The 20,318-nt window shown below is 41.6% G+C and overlaps 1 protein-coding gene and 1 long non-coding RNA gene across 12 annotated transcripts in view; one reads left to right on the plus strand and one right to left on the minus strand.

Annotated features, from left to right (window-relative positions):
- Positions 1-8,836: 8,836 nt before the first annotated feature.
- Positions 8,837-11,702, plus strand: LOC141939327 (uncharacterized). Its single transcript, XR_012627557.1, has 3 exons — positions 8,837-9,561; positions 9,701-9,786; positions 11,641-11,702. It is a non-coding gene; the product is annotated as an uncharacterized LOC141939327 (long non-coding RNA).
- Positions 10,419-20,318, minus strand: part of TBL1X (transducin beta like 1 X-linked) — a 201,189-nt gene continuing 191,289 nt past the window's right edge. For all 11 annotated transcript variants that reach the window (XM_074858851.1, XM_074858852.1, XM_074858842.1 and 8 more), the window contains 5 exons: positions 19,996-20,070; positions 18,183-18,310; positions 16,845-17,010; positions 15,960-16,061; positions 10,419-14,809 (listed from right to left, as the gene is read on the minus strand). In XM_074858851.1, the coding sequence (XP_074714952.1) occupies positions 14,783-14,809; positions 15,960-16,061; positions 16,845-17,010; positions 18,183-18,310; positions 19,996-20,070 (498 nt within the window). In that variant the 3' untranslated portion in view covers positions 10,419-14,782. The remainder of the gene's footprint in view (positions 14,810-15,959; positions 16,062-16,844; positions 17,011-18,182; positions 18,311-19,995; positions 20,071-20,318) is intronic.

The following is a 20,318-nucleotide window of genomic DNA, read 5'->3' on the forward strand; positions in this document are numbered from 1 at the left end:
TTTCCCGGGCAGTTTATATTCTCTAGGATATGCTGTGAGCTGTATGGAAAGTTGGTTCTTTCACTGCACCTCTCTAAGCAAACCTTAAACACTCAGAGAGCTAAACTCATTAGGGGATTTGTAGGTAAAGTTTTCAAAAGGCTGAGAAAATTCACTGGGTGATGGTAGCATTTGTGTTTACACCCCAAACAATACTCCAAAGCAAACTAAAGCACTTTCTTCCACGCAGGTAACAAGAACAGGTGTCTTTCTAGCTCTCTTCAGCTTCTGTGTGCTCACACTATACAAGGTTGAAAGAGCCCTAGAAAAGGAATCAGACCATCATGCTTAGAAAGAGAACCGCTGTAGCCACCCCTAGACCTTTGACAGCCCCGTGGTTTGGAGTGTGTTCCCAGCTAGCCTGCCCTTGTCCCTGCTCGCTATGTTTAAGTGTGTGGGACAGCGAGGACCTGCTGGGCTGTGAACTTGCACGGCTCAATCTACAGAAAGGACCAGGAGGCATGGATATGTTTTAGTGTGTTCTGTGTAACTGAAAGCTCTGAGAAGATGTTTTGCTGCTGATGGTATCGTTAGAGTGAGGGTTGAAAGGCCAAAGGGGTGGGTGACCTTGCCAGAGCCCACCACAGCCGCAGAGCTGTGTGAATAGGGTCAAATGCAATACAGTGAGAGCCAAAGGTGGCATCCACGTGTAGAAAAGACCATCTTTCTTATTAATATAGAAATGCTTATGTCTCAGAGGTAGCAAGCTCAGCTCTAAATTTCAGTTTCAATGTCTCGAGGATTAGGGAGTTCTTAGGGCCCTGGAAATTATTTCAGACTTCTCTGCATTTTGCAGGAGTGACCATTTTGTGAAGTGGTTAGCTGATAAAAAATGAATTTGATGGGCTCCTTCAATGCCTCACACGTCATGTGTGTTTTAACAAGTTAGTATGGGGTAAGGCAGGTTCAGGCCAAGTGTGTTTACTGGCACATTAGTTAACATGATCACTTACAATAGACTTGAATCTAATATGTTGTTAGCTGTATTTTCTTCTAGAGCACTGTGTGGCTGAGCCTGTATTAATCTCATTTTTTTTCTTTTGAGTACCTTTTACAGGCAGAATGAAAGATTAAGATGTGTTGAAGAATTACTAGAAAAAGGTATCTGTTAGTTATCTGTATTACAGCAGATTCCTTTTATGCCCAAATGACTATCACACCCTTGGTTTTAGAAAAAGCTATAACGTATCTGGGAAGTTGGACTAATATAAAAGCAATTCATGGAGTCAGAGCCAGAGTTTGGCTGTGTACAAGCCATAAGCTTCATGGAACAGTGTAACTAATATAAAAGTGTAGGACATGGGAATGCCAGCTTGTGTGGGTGTTCACGCTGAGCATGCTAACTGATGTTAATATGGAGTGAGGGTAGCACAGGAGAATTCTCAGCAGGGATTTACCTGTGTAGGGTGAGGAAACAAATACTTCAGAGTAGAAGTGTCCTAACTTTCCCTTTCCTCACTCCAAAAAGAATTAGCTTCTGATGAAGGTAAAATAAGCAATCCTGCTGAAATGAAAATATCCTATGTTGAGTGAGGGATGTGTTCTGGGCAACTTCCAGATAAGATTAGGGTTTTGCAGACAGAAATTCTTAGCCACAAGAAGCTGTGAAAGTCCCTTTAGTCAGAATGAGCGCCAAAATTATTTCAGTCCCTGTGAAGCTTTATGTGGTCTGCTGCTGCTGCGGGTTTGGTGAACAGTATATAGTATTTTGCAGTTAGCAGAGATGTAGAGAAATACTCTAAGTGATTGCTTTTCTCCCCAGCAGACACTAGCTCTCCACTCAGCTTGGAGTTTCTCCTACTATTTTTTTTATGGAAAACCTTCTGTGAGAATAGTGCAGCTTTTACACAGGAAGCTGTACAGGGCTGGTTTAAATTCACATTTCCATTTTGTTTGGTTAAACAGGTTAAAAACCTGTTGGCTAGACCAAGGGAAGGCTCTGTTTTAAAAGGCAAAGCTTGAGTTTTCACAGCACTGGCATGAATCCAATTTTACCTTAGTGGGGGATCGAAACCTGCTGCCATCTGGTGACACTGTGTTGGCTTCTCTGAAAACAGTTTGTAGTCTTAATTTTAACTCCCAAAAGGCAGGCGTCCGTTTTACAGGAGCTGCCCCAGGGGGCAAGCACTGGAAGTGCCTGGGCCTGACGTCTATTTCCAGTATCACAGTCCTGGGCAACCAGCTTCAGGTGACCCTGCTGGAGCAGGGTTGGACCAGGTGACCTCCAGAGGTCCTTTCCCCCCTCAGCCAGTCTGCAATTCAAAGCCTCCTGTGATCTGGGCTCTCACCCTCACCCCGTTAGGTCTTTTGGTCAGCTGTTGGGCACAGACGGATGTTAAAGAAATGGATGTTAAAGAAGCTCGTGTTACTGTTTCTGAGCTGGGAGCACGTGCTGAGCATTTTCTAGTCTGAGCCTTTTGCGGGATCTGGAGACTGAATTAACTCAGGAAAATGAGGGAGCAGGTGGTTTTGCTGTGTGTCACACGATGGCTGTCATCTCTGTAAAGGAAGGGAATTCCAATGGGAGGTGTTAGTCTGCTGTGGTTAGAAACCACTATTTCTAACAACCATGCATGCTAGTGTGTCTCTCTATATGGCCTCTGAATGGAAATCATCCAGTCATTTATATTTACAAATATGAGTATGGTATGATCTTAATCTGAATAAAAACTTACAACAGGTAAATTTGCCCTGGGAAGCTTGAATAGAAGAAACTGGATATTCTTTACTTGCCCAAAGGTAAAAATAATATTTGTATAAAAATAACACAGTCAATTTAAGAAATAATATCAGACAGTTAAAAAAAAAAAGTCAGTATGCCAAAAAAGCCCACTAACTAATTTGTGTGGCCTGAATGCAATAGAAAGACAGCTGTGAAATCCACCTCAGCATCCACTGGAAAAGACGTACATGTATAAAAGGACTCTATATCATCCATTTATAAATGAGAAGATCTACAGTTAAAACAAGCCTGAGACAGCTTTCAAGACCCCACTTCTCTTTGTAACATCAGCAGGGGGGCTTATTGCACCTTTTTCATCAGGCCTCGTTACTTCTCCAGGGTTTATGAGTGGCAGCACCGCATTCCCCTCCCCAGCAGTAGGGAGGAGTGGGGAGCAAGGACACTGACATCATGGAAACCATCCCGTGATGAAACTGATGGGAAGATTTTGTGCTCCTTCCTCATCTCTTGGTCACTGGGGCTCATCGCATTTTGGGGTGGCAAGAAACTTTTTAAGCTTTCAGGCTTCTCCACAGGGGACATTTGTCTCTTTGCCAAGCCAGTGCTTGAGCTGGAGAGGCTGTCAAGGTGTCAGCCCACTACTGCCTGTGGCCCTGTCCTGTTGCAAGTGGCGGTACCCAAGGGGACTGTGGGTCTCTTTTCATGCCCTGGTGATGAGAGTCAGGCAGCCTCTGCCCTCACTTCTGTGGGAAGGAACCCGGGGTTTCCATCTTAAGGGATCTTAAGGGGTAGAGAAGAGCTGTGATGGATTGAGATGGTTTCCTCCCTCTGGAGAGCAGGACGACGGCATGTCTGTTAATAAAGACAACTTTTGTTGACGAAGCCTTGTTCTGCCCTAGTTTTTCACCAGCTTTCCTCTGCCTCCTGTGACCTACTGAATGCTTTCACACAGCACAGCTGAGAAGGACACAGAGGGTAAATGGAGGCCGTGGATCCTTGCTCTCCAACTGCCTCTGGAGAGGTATGCACTCATGTGTCTGTGAGCCTCCTGGAAAGTCTTGAAAATGTGTAAAACCAAACACGACCTCTTTAATGATGCTTATTAAAAAAGGCACCTTTTAAAGACATGGTTTTAAAGCAGTGCAGTGAGGTTTTTTTTGCACAATGTGAGAAACCAGCTGTGTTGGCTGGTTTGTCCTTGCAGCATCCTCCCCCATCAGAGGGCACCAAGGCTCAGGACAGCATGAAAATCCTGGCAGCCATTCATTGCAGCTGTAGCCACGTGATAGCATCTGCTCCTGTTTTTGCCTGCTACAGCAGATCTTGAGTGAATTTCCTTGAGGAAAAGAAATTTTTAAAAAAGAAAAAAAAAGCAACAATGCAACTCTCTCCTTAAGCTAAAGTGCTCAATCAAGAGCCACATTTTATGTGGCAATGAAATGCCGGAGTCCTCCCACCCTGCCCCTGGTCATGCGCCTCCATGTGACAAGGAGCGCAACATTCTTCTCAACAGCCCTTTCCTCAAGGCACCAGACACGACTTGCCAAGGATCAGAGGCATTCCCCTAGCCGTGCTAAGTGCTCTGGGTAACAACCCAGCTCTGCTAACACCCGTGTCAGGCAGTCAGCCATCCCCTAGGAATGCAATTACACCCAGAACAATACGGCGGAGGCCAGATAAGGAGGCTTTTTCCTCAGTTCCCAGGGATTTTATAGTCTGAAAGCTGGTATACCCAGATTCTTTCAATATAATGTTTGAATTTGAATGAAAAAAATCACATCTACATTAACAAAATACTTTTTGCTAAACACAGAAGACTGTTTAATAAATATCTTTAAATGTAATAGAGGCTTTTCTCCTTTGTTTGCTGGGGCCTGACACTAGTGAGCTTTATGACTTAGATGGTAATGAGGCTGATGTTGAATAACTGGAAACTTGTGAAAGGCACGAGCGAGTGAGCTGAAGACACAAAGGCAGACACAAGAGTCTGAGAATTGTTCGTCTCTTCTAGTTGCATTTATCATCCCCCAGAGAGCAGGGTGGTGGGACACACAAGTGCCAGTGCTGCTGCTGCCACGGCCATCACACCAGTCCTGATCCTGCCTCTTGGAGCCTCTCCACCCTGCTCATGACATTAATTCTTCACTAGGTCAAAAGGAGACAAGAAACGCAAGCGATGCTGACTTTATAGGCCCATGGTAGGCGACCCTTCACTCCAGTTTGGCAGCATTTATTTTTACAGGGGGAGCCCAGGGAGCTGCAGTCCTTTGCCCAGAGCTCCTGCTGGGGCTGCGAGGTTGGTCCGGGTGCTGCCAGACGCAGCATTGGCATCTGTCAGCAGAGCTGCCTGAGCACCAGCCTGTTGGCTACAGGGCTGTAAAACCTTTAAAAAAATTACTTTTTTCATGGCACCTGTTTCAGGTTTCAGTTTTATTGGTACATTACTGGGAGACAAAAATGGTATGTATGGTTTTAGTTTATTTTATGAAGATATCACACTGTATATACCCAGTTAATGGATTCATTTTATGTCAGGTGAGATTCCGATCATACCTATGAAACTGTGGGGTTGCTTTTTCACAAGTAGACACTTGTGAAAGAAACTGGTAAATATTTAGGCACAATTCCACAAACAACCCATGTGTCAGTGCACACATATGTAGGAACACACACACATGCACACATGTAAGTACTCCTTAGGTTTTAACATTAAAACTTCATAGTTTCTCATGATGGGTAAATTATAAATTATTTTTTTTTTGGTGGCTCTCCCCAAATGTTAATACCTCTTGTTAAAAAAACACCACCAGGAAGCTCCCCACAAGACACTACTGAAATGATAAACAAATATTCTGTTTACAAAACTTACATCTTCTTTGAAATAAAATTTCAACATGCAATTCACTACCGCCCCCAAATATCCTTCAAAAACACCATAAAAAATTCCAGCAACATTTTCCTGTTAAATTGCCATTGTTTTGTCTTCTCAGGTTTGGTTTTTTTTTTTTTTTCAGGTCCATTTTACAATGACAGTTGGGGTGTTAAGTTGGTTTTGTTTTATTTCAACCACCTCAAGCGGTAGTCTGTTACATGACCCTCCAAGAGGCTACTGCAGGATATTTGCTTGGGAGAAGCAAGTCCAAAGAGGAAGTCCACCTTAGAAAAGAATCCAGATACACAGCTCTTGCTGGGCAGTAATAGCTTCCCCAGCCCAAGACATACAGGGCATAGCAAGAAAGACAGTATTAATGAATTAGGTCAAAATTGTAGAGCAGAAAGGAAGATATTCTTCATTCTCTTAAATTAATTTCATTTTTGGAGCTGATCAGCTCATCTTTCCACCAAAGGAGGAATGAGCACCAACACTTTTGTGGTTCAGAACATGGAAAGGAATGACCAAATGGCAATAAGTAATAAAATTAATTTTTTTCTGTTCTGCTAGAGGTGCTGCTGCGAGTTCAGTTCCTACCAGAATAGATGTGGTTCAAGTAACGGATGAGGGTGTTGGTGTTTTTTTTTTTAAGTAGGGTTTTCTTATGTAGGGTTTGTCAGGGAAAGCTGTGGGACATGTTCTCAGCTTAGAGCTGTGCACAGATTAGTCCCTCTCTCCACACCTGAGCACTGATAATTTCTGCTTGCTTCTGTGACACTGCAAAAACAAAAAACAGGCAGAAATGCGCTGGTGTGTATTGATAGGAATGGAGTTTTTTGTTGGTAAGGGGTCTTCAATTAGCTTCCCTAGTCTCAGGAGGGCTGGTGGAACTTGTGCAGTGATGAGAAATGCTGTTTTTTTCCATACCAACACCTTCACCTGAACCTATCAATCTTTTGCAGAGTCCAGAGCACTTTTTTTTTTTTTTGTACCATCACATTTTTTTAACCACTCTATCTAGGAAATCTAGGATTTTCTGTTAAAAGCTGATGTTTCTTGTCTGTGAAAAGATTTTTATAAATTTTTCTCCAGTCTTCAGCAATGTCTCTGTACTGAAGCAGGCCCATGTAAGAATGTCATCCTAAAAGTTGGTAGATTAGAAAGGTTTAATTTTTTTTTAACTGCTTTGATCTGTATTCCTTGATCAAGTCATGAGACCTTTAATGTGGATATGCAAAAAAAATAATGGGTGTCTGTGTGGGCTGACTGAACCACAGGCTCTCTGCCTGCGTCATCCTCCGTGGAGGAAGGTGAGTGGGTAGATGATTAGACATGGTCATCTTATTGCGCAGGAATTTCTCACGATTCTCCCCAAACTAGCGTCTGGGAAAGAAGCTGACAAGCAGCCGTTGTCCAGGACTTAGCAGATGGCAACACCATGCTGCGGACTTTTCCCATCAGATTTCTGTTATTCTCAGGAGTCTGTGATCCCATCCAACCTAAGTGTCCTCACTGACAGTACTCTCTCGACATCCTTCAGCCCAGCTGGCAGGACACCATGGCTGTAAGGATTGCAGAAAGTCTCAAAAACCCTTCTAATGGCTTGAGCTTTCTGTTTTTCCCTTGAAGAAAATACTCAGAGTTTTTCAGGAACTGCAACACAGCTTGTAGGACACGATGCTCACTTGACACCACTGATTTTCAGAAGCCTAGAGAGAAAATTTTCAGTTTTGGAACTACAGAATGGCAGTGCTTTGCAACTAAATCCATTCTCATTTGTTGTGCATTTCTTACTGTGCTGCATTAGTCCAGTGAAGGACGAGGATGCCAAGTTTGTCCCAGTAATTAATGGGAAGGATTTGGAAAGAGATGAGCAGAACCTTTTCTTGATCTTTTGTAGTGGGATGGATACTAATGATTTACACAGTGAAACCAAGGCTGCTTCTGTGAAGGTAGAAGACGTTGGACCTTACAGCAGGAAAAGAGGATATAGCTGCTTTCCTGTGGTTATTAGGTTTTGTATTCTTTTGGGTTTGTGAATATATTCAAAAGGAAACAGAAAAAAACTATCTCTAAGGAAGCAAAGATCTTCCTTCCTGTTGGGAAAGGAGTCAGCAAGGATGATAAATTCCTTGCCAAGTGAGTCATTTCTTCACTTAAGAGACTTCAAAGCTTTAAAAATTACTTTTTGTACCATGGAGCTTAGATATGAAATTGCATATGCTCTTAATGGACGAAGCTGATCTGTCCCTTGATGGGAAATGATACACAGAAATATGGCAGGGAAAGAAGTGGGTTTGAGTGAGATCCTGCAATATTACACCTTTCCCGAATAGCTCTAACAAATACCCTTTTATTGTATTGCATGCTGACAGAAGTGAAAAGCAAGTGTTTAGGACTTCTCAATGCTTCCAGTGTTAGTTGTCAAATAGTTCACAGGCTAAGTAAATATTTATAGGATAAATAAAGGAAAACTAAACTACAATTTTAGTTTGACAGTCACATATTTTTTGAAACATGCCTGGAAATGACGTGACTAAAAATAGGACCATCACATAGTGTTTATTTAAGAAGCAGGTAAGGTGAGAGCTTTTATATAGCGCTACCTATTAAAGCTCTAGCCCCACAGTGTTTGCCTCCTTAGCTCTCACACTCTTTATTTTGAGAAACTGTTATGAAGTCTGCTGGTGGTTCCTGGTCTTGTGAAAGCTGAACAAACATATTTGTCCTACTGCTTTCAACTCGTAGTTACAGGGAATTAATTGTACATTAATATTGTGCAAATTTCAGAGCACAAACTGAGACAAGTGGCATGAAAGGGCATTACTTTCCCTTTTTTGAGTATTTGATGCTGTGGTTGGGTGCTCATCATCAGCATACCAGTTTTTCTAGCACTTGAATCTTCCCAAAAGTTATTTATCAATCCTAACTTAATGCTCTCGGTCCTTAAACACCTAAAAATTAGATGCGGCACATAAGACTCTGTTTGATCTGAGCACTAATTCTGTTTGAGGACTTTTGACAATCTTTCAGCCTTAGCTTAGGTGAATGGTCAACATTGTTACACGGTCATAAAGCAAAAATCCCACATTTCATGTTGAATCCCCCACTAAGTATTGTGGGTACCATTTTGTGGAAAAAAAAACCCATCTAAAAAACACACAACTTTCAGCCTGTTAAAGCTAAAACCCCCCACTATATCCTTTGAGGTGTCAGTGCCACGAACCCCAAGCAGAGAGACTATGAGATGGTGCACATGGGAGCTCCTGCCAGAGGCGATGACTGCCACCCCCACTGCACAAACTGGAATATTCTGAAGTTCTTCAAAAACTTCCAACCACTCAAGCAAAGCTGAATTTAAGCCTCACTAGCTTAAAGAAAAATTAACAACTTACTTTGATCAGAACTAGAGTCCAATTTATTTTATTTGGAGAAACTTCCGTTTGAGGAAACTTTTTTAAGGAAACTTTTAAAAAGTACTTCAACCCAATCTTACTCAAATTAGTTTCTTACCAGCTGCTTAGATTTCCAACAAATGCATCACGGGGTGGAAAATAAAACTGAACAATAAAGATGTGATGTGAGTAGCCATAAAGGTGACCTGGTTAAAAGGGAAAAAGTACTGAACACATGATATCTGCTGAAATACTGAGAGAGACACTGCCTGCCAGCCTGGGAGCTGTGAGCCTGGGAACCAGAAGCATTCTTGAGAAGCACAGCCAGTATCTTTGAAGTGCAGCTGGGTACGTAGGAACTGGAGACATCCTGAGATACCCTCAATAAACGCAAAACCAAGGAACTGTTATGATTACTTATTATCTGAAAAGCTGAAAACGTCTGGAAAACTGGGAAAACATCCTGAGAAAGCAAGAATTGGTAACTGTCATTGGCTGTTCTAACTGCAACAGGGAAAGTCCTGAAAAATAAAAATTGGTCTGAGAGAATAGAAATCATCTGGCTGTCCCAGGTGAAAACTAGAAATTTACAGCTCAAAGTGGTGGTGTCCTACAACCTCTTATGTCTCTATGATATAAAAATTACTCTCTATCCAAAACAGAGCTTCTCATTCTTCCTGTGCTGAACATACTTGTCCCTTTCCTGAACAGATCTGCATGAACTTTCTACAAGACCGTGGACCCTTCCCAGGGATGCCTGGCTGACTCCAAACTCCGTGACACGGACCATCTTTGAAGTGAGACTCTGCCTGTTGTTTTATTGTTCCCTTCCTGAGCCCACGGCTGGGGCTGGTCTGGTTTGTTGTCCCGCCTCTGGGATGGTTGGGCCTCTTCTGAGATCTGTCTAATGTGCTTGGTGCCACATATATACGTGTCAGTAACCTACTGTAAGTATATCTATCTGCTGTTACATTATTTATAAGTTTGCTTCACTAGTAATAGCTTTGTAACCTGTAATATTATATATATATACACACTTCATTGCTGCTATTATTGGGTGCTGCTATAAACGATCATTGTTACAATTAATTGCTGCTACATTATTGATTGTTGCTATACTATTGCTTGCAGATACTACTTTGTAATAGCTTGATATATGTATATATTTGCTTTCTTAATCATAGGTATACTTGCTAATGGTGATTTGTGGGCTTATTTAAGGTAATCCGTAATAAAGTTAAGAAAATTAGAGGATAGAGCCTGCATGTCCTTCTGTATTACAAAATCCTATGAACCCACAGTCGGGGGCCTTATACACCCACAGGTCGGGTGACCCTTTAGGTCATGACACCACATTACAACTTAAATCACCCAGGATTGCGCAGGATGCAAAATATCCAGAAAAGAATAAGGAACAACACGCACAGAATTCTCTAATATCAAAATATAGCAATTTATTCAAGACACTGAATATGATCTGTTGATTCTCTCCTTAAAACAAATGAGCTACAATACACAAGGTGAATTTGAAGAAAGTGTGGGTGGGGGAGAAACAAAATAAGGGTTGATGTTGTTTCAACAGAACCTGGGAAATGCTGAAATGAGAACCAAGTCTGGCTGCAAGTCTGACACAGACAATAAAAACTGCAGAAGCCAGAATTCAGAATTTCAGTGAGTGGCTGAAAGAACATTTCTGCAATTGACAAAGAACCACATCTTTTAAAAAAGCAAAAGGAGGAAAAAAAAGGAGGAAAAATTAAAAAGGGAAAAAGAAAAAGAAACCCAAAAACAAAGCAGACCCTTACATTTGACAAAGTGCACTTCACTTGGCTCTAAAATTAGCTATTTTTTCTTTTTTTTTTTTTTAAACAAATTAAAAGGAAATTTCTAAGATGTAGCATGGGGTTAATGTGTGTATAACCCTGTAAGTCAGGCCCTTTAGTGCCCCACAAGGGACCCAGTGTTTTCTACATAAAAGATTCAGTATCCTTCTAACCCACAGAGTCGAGTGGTTTTTCAGAAACTTTTTTTTTTTCCACTTCAAGGCCAGTTCCAGACAGCCAGCAATAATAAAAATCCAGTAAGCCTCTTGATGGTTTCACAATCCTGTTTGGTCATTTAGATTTTTGAATTTCTCTTCTGTTACAAAGAACTATAAACAAAATTATCAAAAAATATTGTATGGAAAAAATGGAAGTCCACTGGCCTGTTGCTTCACGCTGTTCTATTGCAGGGGAGCTGCAGAAAGGCACCGCTAGCCACGGGATGCCGCCGTGGCAGTGGAAGAAAGCGAGAGCTCCCACGAGGGCAGTTCTGCAGGTCTTGGCTTGGATGTCCACGTTGAACTACAGCCTGGAAAAGCCTCTCTGTCCCCATTGCCCACCTCCTAAAGGAACCAGCTCCTTGGGCTAGGATTAACCTTCACGACTACATCTTCTGCCTTCCTTAATAGCTGCCCTCACTTTAGCTGAAAGCTATCTACTACCGTATCTGAGGATTTTTCAGTCTTGGGGAGGGAAAGAAAGTTAGTTTTCTTAACCCCTCACCTACACTGCTTTCAAATCTGGAAGCCTGTACAGCAAACTCACGTAGACTTTGCAAACCAACTGATTTTCAAATTCTGTTTCTCTTGGCTTCTTACCTTCATGCAGGTGGGAAGAGGAAAGGTGGTGTTCTGACAATTTAAAAAAGGGAAAAAGAAAAAAGAAACAGGCATCACGGACACTGCCGAGTTATCTACCGCAGCTATCCCGGGAACAACCATGGAACACCGGCTATGTGGCCAACCAGCTATGCGGTGTCGCTGAACGCAGACTGGGTGACCTCATCTCTGAACCCTGAGGTCTGGTCTACTCAGGTGTCACTCACGGGACAGAGGCAAGGCCAGGGCCCCATCTGCGCTGGCCTCCGCTCTCTGCAGGCTGGGTGCTTCTGTGCCGCCTTCTCAGAAATGCCACCCAAAAGCAGCTTAGGAAGTTAACCGTGTACATGCAATGATTGTAATCAAATCATCGACCCAACCGTGCTTTATAAAACCACATTAAACCTTTGTATTAAAGTCTCTCTTCGAGCAAGTACTTTTTTTTTAAAGTAGTGACTTTAAATTAGTATGTACACGTGGTTATTATAAAACAGTGCAAAACTGCCACGTGATCATCTACAGCCCATGCTCTTGGAGCAGAAATCTAAAACCAACACATAAACACAGTTAACACCAAAAATAATCCTTGACACCTTCCAGTGTCCAGTTCTTTGATATAAATTAGAAGCAAGCCTAACTGTCATTAATAACCAAAATCCCACATAACTGTTTTCACCTCGGGACTGAGTAACCCTTTTAGCAGTGATTTCTTTTCATACTTTTTTCCTTTACAAATGTGTATCTTTAAGAAGTGCAGCTGAAGCTGGCAGTGGCTGGTTCCACTGGAAGCACTAAGATACTGTACAGGTGCAAGCATAAAGAGAGAAAAACACAGGAGAATAAATGACATACAAATTCCATGGTGCCGTGATGATGCCATGATGGCAGGTCTTACACCACCAGTTCAGCACTAGGGCTCTGGTTTTGGTTTTGCTCACATCAAGTCACCACTTCAGCAGCTGTGGTCAAAGGGAAGGTCCCGTGTTACAGAAATAGCGACTCTGGGCCGGAAGGTACTATGTGATGTTAAGGGGGTTCTCTCCTTGGGTGTTTTTGTCTCTCCTACAAATCCTAGCCTAGCCTGCATCTAGAGAGGACACCTGTTTGACTCAGCCAGTTCTGAGGATTTGTCTAAGTAATGGCTGCCATCACCCCAAGGTTGCCTTATAGTTCACAGCACTTTCAGTAAACTCTGCCTATGCATACTTCTTTGCATCCACCATTTGCTCTTAAGAGTAATGTAGTCTTCAGCAGGCATCCCTGCAGATGTCTAGCGTGCAGTAAGGAAATCTTGTCCAAAGTGGATAGGTGGTGCTTTGGAAGTCTTTATTGTCATTGCGATCATTTCACCCACTATAACTTTATAGTGGTATGTATGTCGAGATATAATTTATGTATCCTTTATCATGTCCTCACCTAATGGAGAGTTCTACGTGGTCTTCTGAGCACTGCACTGCGGACACCCTCAAGGCTAACCCTGTCTGGGCAGTGAGCTGCCAAGTGCAGACCCAAAGCTTTCCTTGTAGCACGCAGCACACGCAGGGCTGAGGTGACAGCAGCACCACATGCTGCCAGATGCAATGGAAGAGCCTGCTTCTGGGCACGGGCTGACCATGGATGGACAGGAGCTTGGCAAGAGGCCACTCTTCAGCAGCAATAGCTGCAGTCAATATATCTTGGTTCAACTGGTCTCATCAAGTCAGTGGCAAAATCCCACTGACTTATTGGAATAGAAACAGCTGAGCGGGACAAATAGTGGAGGACCACACTGCTCAGAACCACGTTCTGTATGAAATCTGAACTATCTCTAGAGGAAAGAAGATACACAAGCGTTTTCCCCTGGTTACCGAGGATAAACGAAAATACGGACTCAAAAAATGAATGCTATATTTATAGCCTCAAACTTATGAACCCCTTTTAATAAGTGTACATCATCAAACAGCCACAAAATGAAATGAGACTATATAAATGGCTGGCTGCTGGAAGAGGACTCTTAGTAAATGACTGGCATTTATTGTATCAAATGGCATTTTTTCTTACAGCACTTTCTGACAGAGAAGAGAAAAAGGATACTGCACCTTTCATGTTCCTTGAACTCTGTGTCATTCTTTTTGCTTGAATTACACAACTGGTCTACATTTGGTGGCCATTTTAGGCTTTTAAAACTGTTTAACATAAAAAATATTTTTTTTCCAAAAATACACTGGGTTCTTTCTGTTAAAAGTCATCTTTCTCCTGTAAAAATCTTCCCCAGCACTGCATTCTTATATAAAGCACTTATTACACAATTTGCTGAAAGTGCCCTTGAGACGCTAAGATCTGAAGCATGGAGGATTTTTTTTTCTTTTAAACGGAGAGAAAGAAAGGAAAAGGAAGAGAGAGAAGAGAGGAGAAGCAGTCTGTCAAAAATTTTCATTGTCATGTCCACCTGGCTGCATCTACTATGGGCATACAGGGAAAAAAGAAAAAAAAAAGGGCAAGAAGAATGAGGAGAAAAAAAAGGAAGGAGAAGTTGGGAGTGGAAGGGAGAAATAAAAGGAAAACAAAAGTTTCATCCTAAGCCTGGGATCCTCCAGGCTGTAATATTCCAGCTGATAGAAAAACCACTGAACAAAAAAAGTAGTCTAGAAAATAGAAAGTGTTGTGATTACAAAGTTGAGCATTTCATCAGTACAAACTGGTCTTTGAACGTCCTTTGGGAGAGCAACTGTAGTGTCCAAATTGGAAGGAAAAAATACAACACCGCATGGAGGAGGATTTTTTTTTTCCCTTTTGGTTTATCACAGCATTTTTCTTTTTTTTTTTTTTTATTAATTTTTTTTGGCACAGCTTTTTTTCCCAGCCATCAGAGCAAGTTCTCAGACGCAAACCAAACAGTGCAATGCCTAGCTGGTGGCTTCATGCTTCCAAGGCTGAATGTTCCAGGTGGAAACCATTCCCTCCCCCTCTGAAGTGACTGCGTTTTTACTCCTTGATGAAGGTTACGGACAAAATACTAGACACCTGTGGCCAGGGAGAGTTGGTTTCACGGTACACTCTAACTTTGATCAAGTTCGTACAGTTCTGGAGCTGTTAAGAATAGTTTTGAAGAGTGCTTCTCCCCACACATTCACTGCTGGTCCATTTGAAATTTCTTCTAAAACATTTCACTTTTACTTCCGCAGATCTAGAACGCAAACCTGGAGAGAAAAGACTCAGTGTTAAGAACCATTTCTGAAGGTGATGTTGAAGTCCTATCCCTGTACGGCCCCATACACAGGCCGATCAGCCAGCACTATGTTATACTCCCCAGCTTCCAATCAGCCTTGCTCAAGTACCTGTTTACATGCACACAAGTAAGGGAACAAACTGACATGGGAGAAAACGCAAGTGAAAACCATACATTAAACATTTAGCTGGACTTTCGTTGGATTACACACAAACAATTTGGAGACACATCCCAGATAAGACTATGGGGCTCTATTTAGTTGCCTAAATACAGTGTCCACTTCCATTTCTGAAATATATTCAAAATAGATGCAGGCCTGGCAGGCATGACACAGGACCTAGAACAGACACGTGCCCATCTGGAGCAGCTGTTGGAAGCCAGGCATGCACAGTCTCAAATGGCACAACAAAGCTCAAGCAACTGGGTCATATCATAGGTGTACCCTTTGTTAAAACCAGTTGAAAAATACTGCTCTAAAGTAGCTATGTCAGCCAGCCACGTAGAAGAGTTATTTTAAAAAGCTGTAGAGTCTGTTAAAACATCTGTGCATCCTTCACAAGCTGATCATGCTGCAATTGAAATGTTTTAAAAGTAACACTAACAGAAAAAATAGTAATGAATGATCAGTATCTCTACAGCAATATTTCTCCTTTACCATGTGATGAAATCTTTGGGCATCATGCTGAAAAATGCCTCCTTTAGGTACTATTCAAGGGTAAACTTCTGTGGGATAAAACTCAAAAAGCCCCAGGACAACTTTAGAGATTTGACTACTGTGATCTGACCTTCATTAAAAATTGACAGATGAGGTAAATAATGACAGAAACAACACTACCGTTGTTCTTATCAAATATGTATTTAAAAGCCATTCCCATCTTCAGCAATATTCACCTATTCCACAAGAATTCTTCATTTCCAATAGGTACACCACCTCCTAGTATTCAAAACCTTTCAAAGCAGGAGTGTTTTTAATATACTACACAGAGCTACTTATTTATGTCTTGAGCTGCCTACGTCTTCAGCTCTGTCCACAGGAGGCGATATGGCACGTATGTTTTTTTGTTGACGCTCTCCAGAAGAGTAATCTCCACCCAACATTTACAATGTCTAAAGCTCCTTACCGATCCGTCTGATGCGCTTGCTCCCACTTTGTCTCCTCTAGCATTCCAGCAGACTTCGAAGATGCCCCCGGTGCCTCGGTAGCTATGTACTAGAGTTCCACTCTACAAAGCAAAACAGCATGCAAACATTTGATACAGAAGCTCCCCTTCTTTGTCATGTGGCACTACATTAAAAAGAAGACAGTTGTGGCGAGGGGGAGCTATTCACATCACCCAGCCACGGTCATCTCCGTAACGTGCTGAAGTTAGTAAACTGGTCTTTCATAATGAAGTGAAACAGGTTCCTCCAGAACACAATTTACAGTAGGACTCTTAGACATCTCTTTTTGTCAGCTCTGTAACAGTAAAGGCCTGAGGAGTTGGGCTGAGGTGGTCTTCTCTGAAGCTTGTTGCTAATTCAGTTGTGAGGCATCAGTATCCAGAATTAAATCTGTGGAACTATGATGTCCCACTTTTCTCCAGAATATCCCCCACTCCCCAGTCTGTACATCCTTTGTATCTGTCATCCCCTCATCACAAAGTATGAGCCAGGTGCATCAGACTCACAACTGAACTCAGCTTGTTACTAGGTAAAACCATCCCTTATTTCTAAGAACCAATCCACACCTTTGCTTCACAAAGCTGATGGCACAATGTAATGTACCTATTTTAACGTACGCTAGGTGTTTTAGCATACAAAGAAGCCTGAGCAGAAATGTTCTGGACAGTCACCTCACTCCACCTGAGTGACTCAACTGTTATGCTGGGGTTTGTGTCAGCCAATACAATCAGGTTCACCTTGGCTGGCAGGTCATACGCTACAGAGGTACATATATTTTCCATTTAAGCTTTTGCTATTAATGTGTCATCTAAACCAGATGTGCTGCACATGAAGCAAAACAGTACCTGAGTATTCCATATATGGACACATTTGTCAAAGGACCCACTGGCTAGATATTTTCCATCAGGACTAAAAGCTACACTGTAGACAGGCTCTTGATGTTTTGTTAACGTATGGATGCAGACTCCTCGGTCAACGTCCCACAGCCGAACAGTGGAATCAAATGAAGCACTGCAAGAAGCATTCAAACACAAGCATGTCTTAATTTGGGTGTTAATCAATTTGTAGTTTGATAGTGTAAACATTTTAAGAGAATACCACAAGTTTTCTCCCTTGGCTAAGCAAGAAAAATGTTTCAAACAGAAAAGCTAATCTGCCCTACAGCCTGTACGTTTTTTTATGACAAGAACTGTATCTACAGAACTGAACTCTTGTATGAGGACCCTTACGAGTTTATCTAGCTGTACTGTATACAAGGATCAGATCACTAGCCCTAAGAGGGCCAAGCTCTCTCCTTTTGACATTCTACCTGCTATTATTCAGGAAGGTCAAATATATATTGTCATTAATAGGATAAATGGTTCCAGAGAGATCTTATTCCTAATGGATTTGCATTATTTAATGACTTAGCATTCTTTGATTCTCTAGAACTGTGGTTCTTTTCACTTTGTTTCAGTGCTGTTTTTTGCCACACTCCACCTAAATCCCAAACTGTGGGCTTTGCAAAAGGCAAAGGAAAAAATTGGTATTAAAAATAGTATTAAAAGAACAGCTCTAAGAAAGTGAAGTTCTTCCCTGTCCACTGCCAGACTAAGGAGTAGAATAAAGAAAACATCTTCAATACAACTCCTCCCCGAACTGAATACACCATGAACTGATTTGATAATCCCATGGTACTACCATCAACTGGCATTCTACAAGTAAACATATTTCTTGAACTCAAAGAAGAATTTTGAACAGATTTTCAAATGGAATTTTAAAGATTATCCAAGTTTTTCTCTGTTAGTTAACAAGGCTATACAAATTGTCAGTATCTGCCCAGGTGAGCTGCTTGACCCTGGTTAGAACAGATTCCAACTGGCTGAATGGGCTGCCATCTGCCTCATTAAATACTTTCATTCTTAGCAACCAGACACTGGACGTGAAGGTGCAATGCCAAATTTACAATCCTTTGATCAAGGCAGTTGAAAAGTTAAGTATCACATGACTCAATTTTTTTTCTTCTTCTTCTTCCCTTTTCAAATATGATTCCTTTCCCTTTGTATCCATCCACCTGATTTCCTGAACCCAGCTACTTTTAACTGGAATTGTCTGTAGGAAGACTGACAGCAAAGTGACAGTAGAGTTACATGTCAGAAAGACATTCTTCTTTGGTAGGCAACAGAAGGAGGTACATTTTTTACCTTGCTAACATGATGTTGGAGTTTGGGTTGCTGGTGCCTGGTCCTGTAGGACTCCATTTGATAGTATAAATCTCTTTGCTGTGAGCCTGAAGATCATGTACACAGGTATCTTGCTTCATACTCCAAATCTAAGTCAGAGTAGTTATGAAGGGGTAAAATGGCAACGTTACTAATCTCTTCTCAGCTGAATTATTTCAGATCTCTGTTATCCTTACCATTTGTTTATTGAAGATCTTGACACACACGCATACATACACATAATTTATAAATGCAGCGGTTTGGCACACACATTAGAATAACCCCATTAGGGGAAAGAGCTACACATTTAATAGTGTTCATTCAATAGATAAGAACTAAACAGTTGCTATACTGCCCATAGTCTGTAACTGTATTTTCATACAGAAGTTTAAGTGACTCTATATTTAGAGTTTAACTTGAAGTTTAAGTCACACATTGCAACAGCAGTCATTTTAAACAATGAAGGGAAAGTTTCAGTAAGAAAGTACCACTGGGTCAGGATATTTAAGCAGAGCAATAATGGTTACTACAATACTGCTTTGTGGCAGTATAATAGACAAGGTGCTCTCTTTCACTCTCTTCTAGCCCTGTTTTCTGTAAATATCCAGTTCTGTGAGCAGTCTGCAATAATACGTCTAGAATCCAGAGCGATGAAAATCCCAGTGAGTACGTGGCAAAGACAGAGCAGAATTGAGAAGTCAGGCTACCTATGAAGAGGAAACACTCATAATGCTGACATTCACTTAGCTCTCATCTACAAGCTCTGCTGCTCTCTGATTCAGTTCTTACGCACAGTCTGTGCACGCTAGAAACATCTCTAGTTTCAGCTGTGTTGATCAGCAGTGGAAAGAGGTATGAGCCTTAATTAGCACAACCATACTATGAGGAAACCATATTACTGGTACAATTCTATGCACAAAACCAAATCTTTCCTGGGTTGTTTGCTTTGCTCAAGGAACCAGCATAAACCAACAGTCCAGCAGGAGAGCTTTGCTGTTACAATATACAGCTATGCCTACGCAGACACAGCCTTCATTCATTGTGGCTGGGAAAGGAGAATGAGCGTTTGGGCTGGAAAAGCTCTGTTGTGAGAAGTATTTCTGCAAGCTCAGGCTCAGGCTCAGTCAGTGCGATGACCCAGGTGTGCTGGTAAAGCAGCCTATGCTGCCTGTGAGCTAGAATCAAGACTCATTCCACCTAACTTCATGCACCTAACAGAGGCATGTACCTCAGCAGCATAGCTGCCTTAGGCTTCCCATACAGTGAATGGATAAATACAGGTATCTTCAGAGAGCAGTTCAGATTTTTGGTGGGCTCTGAATACCTATGTTGTGTCCCATTGCTTAGCCAAAAGCTATTAAAAACAAATAAAAATCAAACAGCTCCAATGAAATTATTTTCAGAAAAAAGACCCTAAAGGGAAAGAAGACTATTTTAATGTTATTTTTAAAGTGTAACCCATAGACTGCTTCTTAACATAAGGACTGTGCTTCTGTGGACAGGCAAGCAGGTGCATATATGTGTGTATATTTAAACGATGACTCTTCCGTGACAGTGACGTATCAGTCACGTAATACTTATTTTTATTGTTATTATTATAGGATGCCTCAGTTTTCCCAGTGGCTGCTTCTCTGTGTTCCATCTTTCAGATTGGCTTTAAGAAATATGGGACAAAATGAAACCATCACTCACGCAGAGTTTTAAGTGATACAGTACCATTACTCTGGAGAAGATTAAAAAATAGACATAATTTTAGTCTTTACTTTTTGAACAGCAGGAATGGAAATTCTATTACCTTTAATGTCATATCATCGGAGCAAGATGCTAGTAGCATGCCAGATGGGTCCCATTTGATTGCATTAACCTCGTTCTGAAATAAAGAGTGATTTTATTAAGTAAATATTCCGGTTACCTGCATTGTACTGGGCACCCAGCAGAGGGCACTCAAGCTTTATGCATGCAACAAGTCCAACCACAAATTACAGCCCTCGTTGCCTTAGGGGTGAACAAAAGCAGTGCTGCTTCCCTAACACGCTATTTAAGCGTCATTTAGGAATGGTAACCATTTTGTTTTTGTGAACAATACACACAACCAGTCTTCTCATATATGTTCTGGCA

The sequence above is a fragment of the Strix uralensis genome, chromosome 2 (genome assembly GCF_047716275.1).
Source record: "Strix uralensis isolate ZFMK-TIS-50842 chromosome 2, bStrUra1, whole genome shotgun sequence".
In the NCBI taxonomy this organism is placed as follows: domain Eukaryota; kingdom Metazoa; phylum Chordata; class Aves; order Strigiformes; family Strigidae; genus Strix; species Strix uralensis.